General features: G+C 45.3%; 1 protein-coding gene across 1 annotated transcript in view; it reads left to right on the top strand.

The window, feature by feature from the left end:
• The window catches only part of LOC133134580 (uncharacterized), a 9,212-nt gene extending 998 nt beyond the window's left edge, over nucleotides 1-8,214 (top strand). The window contains exons 1-6 of the mRNA XM_061250782.1: nucleotides 1-308; nucleotides 2,732-3,144; nucleotides 4,306-4,389; nucleotides 7,509-7,563; nucleotides 7,784-7,972; nucleotides 8,077-8,214. The exon at nucleotides 1-308 is cut by the window's left edge and continues 998 nt beyond it. Coding sequence (XP_061106766.1) covers nucleotides 1-308; nucleotides 2,732-3,099 — 676 coding nt within the window. The 3' untranslated portion in view covers nucleotides 3,100-3,144; nucleotides 4,306-4,389; nucleotides 7,509-7,563; nucleotides 7,784-7,972; nucleotides 8,077-8,214. The remainder of the gene's footprint in view (nucleotides 309-2,731; nucleotides 3,145-4,305; nucleotides 4,390-7,508; nucleotides 7,564-7,783; nucleotides 7,973-8,076) is intronic.
• The last annotated feature ends 2,439 nt before the right edge of the window (nucleotides 8,215-10,653 follow it).

Below are 10,653 nucleotides of genomic sequence, written 5' to 3' on the forward strand. Positions count from 1 at the left end.
CATCAGTCTGGGTGGGGATGTGGAACAGTCCGGGCTGGCTGCGGTGGTGGAGTTTGCCTACACTGGCGGCATCACTGGGCTGAACCGCCAGTCCACTGCACGGGTTCGAGCAGCTGCCGTCGCACTGGGAGCCCACAGGGTCCTACAGCTCTGCACTGAGGAAGAGGAGGGGAGGGCGGAGGTAGGAGGGAGGGAGGACGAGAGGAAGAGGCGGGAGTTGGAGGTGAGCCTGGATTGTATCAGGCAGCTGTGGGAGGAGCAGGTGGGCTGTGACGTGGAGCTGCTGGTGGAGGGAAAGGCTTTCCCCGGTAGGTGCACCGGACACCATAGAAACAATGCAACCAGCTGGGTGTGTGTGGAATGCAATGAAACATGTGTGGAATGTAATGAAACATGTGTGGAATGTTATGAATCATGTGTGGATTGTTGAGAATCATGTGTGGAACGTTGTGAATTATGTGTGGAACGTTGTGAATTATGTGTGAAACGTTGTTAATCATGTGTGGAACGTTGTGAGTCATGTGTGGAACGTTGTGAGTCATGTGTGGAATGTCATGAATCATGTGTGGAAGGTTGTGAGTCATGTGTGGAATGTTGTGAGTCATGTGTGGAACGTTGTGAGTCATGTGTGGAACGTTGTGAGTCATGTGTGGAACATTGTGAGTCATGTGTGGAACGTTGTGAGTCATGTGTGGAATGTTATGAATCATGTGTGGAACGTTGTGAATCATGTGTGGAATGTCATGAATCATGTGTGGAAGGTTGTGAGTCATGTGTGGAATGTTGTGAGTCATGTGTGGAACGTTGTGAGTCATGTGTGGAACGTTGTGAGTCATGTCTGGAACGTTGTGAGTCATGTGTAGCCGTGGGTGGAGAAGCTTGCGGGGCTGACCCCACAGGGACATTGATGCCTTGTTTTAGTCTGATCTGACCCCACAGGGACATTGATGCCTTGTTTCAGTCTGATCTCACTCTCTGTCACTGTGATCTTTCACCAGCAATTACCTAGACAGCTAGCTACTGTGTTTTCTTTTGGTGTGGGCCATGGCCAAACAGCAGTCTGGATTGCGTTGTTAAAATAAAACAATTTGTACTACAATGATTGTCTAAACTAAGTTTTCTTCGGTAAAAACATTACAGTATTCTCCCTGCATTTAGTCCTGGTAAGAAGGCTGTCAGATGCATTTTGGACCTGCTGTAAATGAACCATTGGTCCTTGACTGATGCATGTAAAACAGGGAATTGCAACAATCCAATCACGATGAAAGCATGAATTTTATTTTTTTAAGCATGTCCTGAAATTACTAAATGTTTCCAATTTTACCAACATTTCTTAACTGAAAGTCACAGAAATGTTACCTTTTCAACCAGCGTTTTAGTATGCAAGGTGATATTCAAAGAAAGATGAATAATACCACCTAGGTTCTTGGAAAAAGGTCTAACATTAGGGGCTAGAGGCCCAAGAGCTTGTTGCACTTTCCTAGAAAGTTGGTTAGAAATCGTCAGATTAGACAAAAGCCACAGCAAACACCAGAGGAGGGGTTGCCATACAAATAGACATGGTCATCCAGAAAATAACCTAATTCCCAATGTGAAGTATGATGGTGGATCTGTGATGTGATGTGGATGTGATGTGGAGTATGATGATGGATCTGTGATGTGATGTGATGTGAATGTGATGTGGAGTATGATGGTGGATCTGTGATTTTGGGCTGTTTTACTTCCAGAGGAACATTCTTAGAGTACATGGTATAATGGACTCTGTAGTACACAGAGATTTTAGATCAGCCCCTGCTATGAGGTTGTGGTTGGATATTCCAGCAGATGATTCAAATCATACCTCCAGATCTAAAAATGATTAACTGACTACAAAATCGAGGTTTTGCAATGACCACCCCAGTCATCTGACCTGAACCCCACTGAACACCTGTCATCTGACCTGAACCCCACTGAACACTTGTCATCTGACCTGAACCCCACTGAACACCTGTGGGGAGACTGAAAGAGAAGAGGACAAACAAGGACCAAGAACCCTGAAGGATCTGGAGTCATTCTGCATGGAGGAATGGTCTCAGATACCTTTCTATGTGTTCTCCCACCTCAACAAGCATAAGAGGAGACTCTACCCCTCACCCTCACCTTAACCCTAACCCCTCACCCTCACCCAAACCCTCACCCAAACCCTCACCCTAACCCCTCACCCTAACCCCTCACCCTCACCCTAACCCCTCACCCTAACCCCTCACCCTAACCCTCACCCACACCCTCACCCTCACCCCTCACCCTCACCCAAACCCCTCACCCTAACCCCTCACCCAAACCCTCACCCTAACCCCTCACCCTAACCCCTCACCCTCACCCCTCACCCCTCACCCTAACCCCTCACCCTAACCCTAACCCCTCACCCTAACCCCTCACCCTCACCCTAACCCCTCACCCAAACCCCTCACCCCTCACCCTAACCCCTCACCCTAACCCTCACCCTAACCCCTCACCCTAACCCCTCACCCTCACCCTAACCCCTCACCCTCACCCTAACCCTGCTTTAGGTATCCCTGAAAATGTATAACTGTGATTAATGGTATCAGAATAAGAACATATAAACATTTCTGAGCATAAAAAATACCTTCAAATATAAAATGAAAGAAAATCTAAAGTGAACTACCATGTAAACCACCAGCCCCTCCCCCATCTGACTTCCTGCCTCTCCTCCTCACTTCCTGTTCCGTAGCCCACCGGGTGGTCCTGGCAGCCTGCAGCGATTACTTCCGGGGCATGTTCTGCAGCGGGATGCGGGAGTCTCGGCAGGGCCAGGTGGAGCTGTGGTGCCAGGAGGGGGCGCAGTTTGGGGAGCTGCTGAGCTGCTGCTACACGGGGCGGCTGCGTCTGGGCTGGGCGGGCGTGTTTGAGCGGGCCTGCGCCGCCCTGCAGCTGCAGCTGCGCCCCGCCCTGCCGCTCTGCATGCACTTCCTGCGCAGTCACATGGACGCCCACTCCTGCCTGGACGTGGCCGCCTTCGCCGAGGCTTATGGGATACGCGACCTGCAGGAGGAGGCCGAGGACTTCCAACTCATGGAGGCTTCTGGGAGAAATGCCTGACCCCCCCAGATTCCGGCATGGGCTGGGGGTTCTCGGGGGCCAGCTGTATGTGTTTGGGGGATGCCACTTCTACACCAAGTCCGACACCCTAAAATCGGCCTTTGATCTAGGCCAGTCAGATACGCTTATGTCCTTAATGCATATGCACTTAGGGGTGGATCACGGAAATAAAGGGCAGAGATATTATAAGTGTGACTGATTATGCATTCTGATCAATTTACAAAAGTTCATGCAATTAACGAGGGTTTAACTGTTTGTGAAATTTCTCCGCCTCTATAGCGCAGGCATAAATGGGGTGCGAGACAGAAACACAGATCTAGGCTTCAACCCCCACTGCAAGAAATCAAACTGATTATTAATCGTAAATATGAATGAATGATTACTGCCAAACAATAATTAAGACTGGGTGTTTGTTGCAGAAAATATTTACAAAATAATCTATGAAATGAAACAATATCTCATGCGAAGCAATTGGAAGTGACTGAAATAACGTGCTCAACCTCAGTGACTGAAATAACGTGCTCAACCATAGTGACTGAAATAACATGCTCAACCTTAGTGACTGAAATAACATGCTCAACCTTAGTGACTGAAATAACATGCTCAACCTTAGTGACTGAAATAACATGCTCAACCTTAGTGACTGAAATAACGTGCTCAACCTTAGTGACTGAAATAACGCGCTCAACCTTAGTGACTGAAATAACGCGCTCAACCTTAGTGACTGAAATAACGTGCTCAACCTTAGTGACTGAAATAACGTGCTCAACCTTAGTGACTGAAATAACATGCTCAACCATAGTGACTGAAGTGTTGCCACTAGTAAGGAATATGAGTAGCCTAAATGCACTGATAGTCTGCTTTTGTCCAATGCGGAAAGAGGGTGTGTTTGTTCTGAATAGTTATGCTCCAAAACCATCGCGGAAAAGAAACGGGGAACCTTCCACACAACGTTCCCACTCTGTCCCGGCTATAGTGAAGCTCATCGCAACGTTACATCTCCCATTTAATTCAAACAGCACTAGCCGCCATGGCTGGCATATGTGCGAGCTTCATGTATGCATCTGGCCTCTATAAATAAAGCTTGATATTATTACTTATTTTCATATATAGTAATTAGAAATTGTACAGCATTTTGGTTGATGGTAGTGATTTTAAATGTGCTTTATAAATAAATATAACTTGCAAACTGTGTTTCTCACACAGATCCTGAGCTGGTTTGCAGAGATCAGCAGTGCTGTGCAACATGTGCACGAGAACAACATTCTGCACAGGGACATCATGCCACAGGTACTGGCTGCAGGTTGTTATGATACCACAATGTAAACAATGACACGTTGCTGATGTAACAGTGAAAGTGATGATAGGTTGCTATGCAGTGGTGCCTACCGGCCATAATTTTTAGTGAAGCAAACCCACCATCACCCCTGGTGAAAATCAAACCCCTATTAGTGCCATGCTTTACCTGTTGACCTAGGTTGTTTTGAGGTGAAAACACTGCCCACATCACACAACCAGATATAGGTAGCATGTTCAACAGGTTTAAATTGACAATCTATCACTATTGTCATGCCATTTAATTTTAACTGCCTTCTCTTAAAGGACTAACAGGGCAGTCCAAACGAGCAGATGAATAGGCTTCTGAACTGCTTACGGTATAGAGCACAAAGCGTAGTAGTAGGAGGGACCTTATCAGAGGAGGGTATTGTGGGAAGTGGAGTCCCACAGGGATGAGGTTCTAGTCAATGTGCTTTGGCAGTAAAAAAAGGATGCTAGGATAGATAGCCAAGAGTATTGAATATAAATTTGAGGAAGTTACAGTCACCTTATACAATACCCTTGTCAGACCACACAGAGTGCTGTGTGCAGTTCTGCAGAACGCACTGTAATGAAGATATAGAGGTGCTGGAAAAGGTTCAGAGAAGGGCAACCAGATTGACTCCATGTGTAAAAGATAAAGAGTTATGAAGAAAATGTAAGATGCTTAATCTCTTTAAGTTTAGTAAAATTACACTCATGGGGGATTTGATTGGAGTCTTTTAAATTCATTAAAGGGATTAACATCACCATTATTTTATGTTCTGTTATGTAACTGACATGCAGGTCCCTTAATAAAACCCCAGAAAGAACATTTAGTAAAAAGGTTGGTAAACACTGGTGTAAACCATGATAGCGGTGTGAGCAGTGCTGTGGGGATGCTTAGCTGCATTAAGAGTTCCACACACCGACTACACTGTACAGTATATTACACTATATATCACATATAATTACTTCCTTGCTAAATTATGGCTGTCACTTTGCACATAATGTACAGTGTATAACGTTTAATGTGTTGTGTTAACAACTGTTGCTTATATTCTGTGCTTTAATGCAGTTAAATGCATATGGCTGAATGATTCATTGGAATGAATTAAAGCAGCATTCATTGGTTGGAATGAAAACCTGCATACACATGGTCCTCCTTGGGGGAGATCCCTGGTTTTAGAGAATAATTCAATTCAGAAAATAACATTCAGTTAGAGTAGAGCTGGTCTTCCAGGAATCCTCTTCTCCATTTCTTACAAGCCTGTTGTAGCAATGTTTCTGTCAAATTTCACATGAATAATTGTTCATGTGTTATAAAAATGTAAAATTGTTATTTTTATTTCACAAATTCCTGAAGGTATTCACTTATGAATGTATATAACTTTGGCACAAGACTCAGTATGGTTCCATAACTATGTTGTCTTGAGATACAGTAAAGTGTTTTTACTTTGTCTGTGTCAGGGATGTGGGCCAGAGGAACCAAGTGCAGAGTCAGGGATAAGGAAAACGGCAGGTTTAATATCGAAGGTAGATAACGGGGCAGACAGAACATAATCCCAAGAACAAGAAACAGCTGGAACAAGACAGGAAGGTAATTCATATAAGGAGAGAGGGGTGGAGACACGTAATGGGGAGAGGTAAAACAAGGACCGGAGTAAGAATACAGAGAACATAGAAAAGGGAAAATTAGAACCCTAGAACCCTATGTATGAAACACTGCTTTACATTACATTATGTTACATTACAGGCATTTGGATTCTGGCATTTGGATTCAAGAGGAATCTGTGTAGTATTCCTCTTGTCCTCCCTAGTTCCCTGCATGTGTTTCCTTCCCATTCCTGTCCTCTCTCCTCTCCCCAGGTCCCAGTCAGGTAGAAGGTTTGCTTCCCTCTTCAAGCTGCACCTCTCCTTGTCCCTCCCTACCTCCCTGTAAACCTTAATTGTTGTCTTTCTGTGTATTAGGATGTTTAGTTTGGCTAGGTAAGCAGTGTTTGGCTAGGTAAGCGGTTTGTTCATACATTTGCGTGTTGTGGTAGTACAATTCAATTTTTTTTAATAATAATAATCAAATAAGCCCTGGTCCTTATCTTTGTTGTGCAGGTAGCAGTTGAAATTGTACTTCCCTCTAGGGTCTTTCAGCGCACTTATCCCTGCTTGTGGGTATGCACTTTGCACTTTGTTGTATGTCGCTGGATAAGAACGTCTGCCAAATGCCATGAATGTATATGTAATGTGATGTAACTCAGAGTCCACCCAGTCTACCTTTCTCTCCCTCCTTTCTTATTTTGACCTTACCCTCTCACTTCTTTTGACCTTACCCCTCCCACCCACAAAGCAGGCAACCTTCTTGACCAGGTCTTCACAAGGAGTTGAGGTCTCCCAAGATAATAGTCTCACCAACCTAGCAAGCTTGTTTTATATTTTTAAAGGGCATTGTATTTACACTACTATCTGAAGCTAGCGGTTGGTAACACACTCAAATGTTAAGACCTTCATCTTTCACCCCAATAAGCTTAATCCAAATATCCTCACTAGGCATGTGTTGATCAATTTCTGGAATCAGTTGCACACTAAGATTTTCTGTTAATTAAATAATAACACCCCCACCTCTCTTGTTATACCCCTCTATATTATATTCATCCCCATCTTCATCCCCAAGCCATGTGTCTGTAATCCCTACAATGTCATAGCCCCCACTAATAACAACTGCCTCAAGCATTTAAACTTCTAGCATTTAAACAAAGACATTTCAGTTTGTTGCTTCTACACATCCTTTCCTGTTCCCTCACTCCCTGCTGTCCCAAGCCATCATTACTTGATTTTTGCCCTGAAAAGATTTTGTTATTGCTCTCACCATTACATCTAGCCTTTGCTGTTTCCATCTGGGCAGTCTGTGCCTCCCTGCACATTGCCCTCTCTGTCCTCCCTGCCCCCCAAGTCCCTAGTTTAAATAATCCTGTGCTAACCTAAGCATACACTGACCCAGTGCAAAGGTTCCCCTCTGGTTCAGGTGCAGCCCATCACGCTTCAGTGACGTGTGGGCTTTGGGTGGGTTTGTGCAGGACCTGGTTGTTTTGGTGATATTGAGATTCTGTGCTTCACAGTGACGTGTGGGCTTTGGGGTGTGTACTCTATGAGCTGTGCAAGCTTCAGCCTGCGGTAAGTGAAACTCCAGTCTCTGATGCATTATGGGCCAGTTTCACAGACACAGACTAAATTCCATTTTGAATGGAGATTCTCCATATGAAACTTAATTTAGTGCAGCACTGAGCTTAATCTGTGTCCATGAAGCCAGCCCTACATTCCTCTGGCCTTTCAGGCCTGGCTGATGAATTGACAACTCATTAATACAATCATAAATGTTCTGACTTTCCTTCAGTTTCCACAAGAATCGAAAAGAGTTGTCTTCAATACAATAGTGGATGGGCCCAACCCCACTATCTCTGGACAATTCTCCACTGATCTACGGGATCTTGTGAGGGATCTTCTTCAGAAGAATCCAGGAGATCGACCCTCTGCCAGTGATATAATGGCGAGACCCTGCATTCTTAGGATCCTTTGCCAAAAGGTGATGTTTCTTGGTTGCTGCCCACTGTCTCACACAGAAACAGGTAAAAAGGCTGAATGATTGAAGCAGCTCAGGGCTGTAACTAGTGACTCTTATTTTCACAGAGCATGGGGATCCCAGAAGAGCTGAAGCTGAAGCTGGAAGAGCTGAATGAAGTTGCGAATGGTTTTGAGCGTGTGCTCATGGGCACCACCGTAGGCAGTCTGACTGGGGCGGTGGTGGGTGCTGCGGGGGGGATCACCACTATAGTGGGGCTTTGTCTCAGCCCTGTCACTTTAGGGGCTTCTCTGATTGTGTCAGGGGTGGGAATTGGGATTTCTGCAGCGGGAGGGGCAACTGCAGCTGCTTCCAACATCACTAACATGGTGAATGAGCGTATGGACCATCGCACCATAGAGAATATTATCCGTGAATTAGAGGTGAAGATTCAGATCATGCTCACATGCTTCCAGCACATTGACAGTGGTTTTCAGAGTCTGGAGACCAGCAGATCCTTCAATCTAAGTCCTGCCACACGGACCCTGAGGAGTCCTGGTGGTTTGGCGAAGATCAGCTCCGCAGTTGAGATGTTCAGGGCAGCAGCACAGGCTGTTAAAATTGGACGTGCAGCACAGGTGGTCACTGGGGTATTTGCAGGGCTCTTTCTAGCTGTTGACATCTTCTTCATTGTTGATGATTCCAGGGCGATACACGCCATGAGACAGGGAGGTTCCACGACATCAGGTGAATATGCAAGGCTGGAGATGTTAGAGGAACCCCCCGAAGAAGCCGCTACAGGCCAGGCCAGTGGGGCAGGCGAGACACAGGAGGCCAGCAGGGAGAGAAAGGCATTAAAAGCCAGGGAGTTTATTAAAGAGATCAGGAAGGCATCTGCTGAGATTCAGAAATGGCTGGATGAATGCATGCCTCTATACTCTGCCATCGCTGACTATGAAAGAGCTTACATGTCTGTCTGATCTAACCATTGTCGATAATCAGTGGCGGCAGTTAGTTCGTTTTTATGGGCCCTTCCTCTAAGACATGCCAACTCATATAACCTACGCATGCCCACAAACATTAGACAGATATATTACAGACGATACTTTGGATTTTATTTCATATGAGTAACTTTGGTTATTGGGACACAGGCTACATCATTTGCAATACTTCAGAACATTTGTATGAATCAAGTCAGAACCATGGACCAACGTGAATCCAATCAACATGTCAACAAATCAACTAACAATACTTTACACAACTAAAGCTGAGACCTACAGGCTGCTCATGTGTATGTATCAGAGAGGTATCAGAGGAAAAGCATAAAACAATAAATTCACTGAATGTATGTTCACTGTGTTCTAATGCCTCATTCACTGAATGCATTTTTTACAATAAAATATGATTACAGTTTTTTTTACAATTGCTCTCAACCTTTTTTCAGTTCTGTAGTCACATTTCTAAAACTCTTAACACAGTTAACACAACATCAGTCTGCATGGGCTATACAACACAAAATGCATACAGTTAACACATTTTAAAAAAATGCTTGAATTTCTATTACACACAAGCTCAACCAAGACCAGAACAATGGATTTTTACTGCCGAATTTACAAATACTGTCACACTGTATGTCAGAACAGATGATCTCATGTTCTAAACCTAACTTATAGGCTAAATGTAATGTTCCTGAGTTTTGTCTGTTTGTTTATTGTTATTCTTGTTATTTATTATCCTTCATATGTGGTTCATTGTTTGCCATTACAGTCCATTGCATTCGTCTTCCCCTGTTATGTGTGTGTCTGAATGTTCTGAGCCTGAGTCAGTCTCTGTCTGTGTGCTGCACTATGTGGGTGGTTTTGGGTCCCTGTCTGTGTGCTGCACTATGCGGGTGGTTTTGAGTCCCTGTCTGTGTGCTGCACTATGTGGGTGGTTTTGAGTCCCTGTCTGTGTGCTGCACTATGTGGGTGGTTTTGAGTCCCTGTCTGTGTGCTGCACTATGCGGGTGGTTTTGAGTCCCTGTCTGTGTGCTGCACTATGTGGGTGGTTTTGAGTCCCTGTCTGTGTGCTGCACTATGCGGGTGGTTTTGAGTCCCTGTCTGTGTGCTGCACTATGTGGGTGGTTTTGAGTCCCTGTCTGTGTGCTGCACTATGTGGGTGGTTTTGAGTCCCTGTCTGTGTGCTGCACTATGTGGGTGGTTTTGAGTCCCTGTCTGTGTGCTGCACTATGTGGGTGGTTTTGAGTCCCTGTCTGTGTGCTGCACTATGTGGGTGGTTTTGAGTCCCTGTCTGTGTGCTGCACTATGCGGGTGGTTTTGAGTCCCTGTCTGTGTGCTGCACTATGTGGGTGGTTTTGAGTCCCTGTCTGTGTGCTGCACTATGCGGGTGGTTTTGAGTCCCTGTCTGTGTATATATGGGAGAGGAGGGGGAGACTGAGGGGTCTGAAGAGTCTGCTGGTTTTTGTTGATCCCACTCTGGGCACGGTTGCAGGAGAGGGGAAAAGATGGGTGGTGGATGCTGTGAGATGTGTCTAGCGTGTGACCAGCACATGCAGAGGAGAGCCAGGGGTGGAGGCCCAGCAGTCTGCTGAAACCACCTATCCCCTGACCAGGGGACCCACCCCATATGTGCACCTGAATATCTGCTTTGCTGAGAGAGCTGAGTCATTTTAAGAGTTCAATTTGTTGTTTAGGAATGTCATTAGC

The sequence above is a fragment of the Conger conger genome, chromosome 8 (assembly GCF_963514075.1).
Source record: "Conger conger chromosome 8, fConCon1.1, whole genome shotgun sequence".
NCBI classification, from domain to species: domain Eukaryota; kingdom Metazoa; phylum Chordata; class Actinopteri; order Anguilliformes; family Congridae; genus Conger; species Conger conger.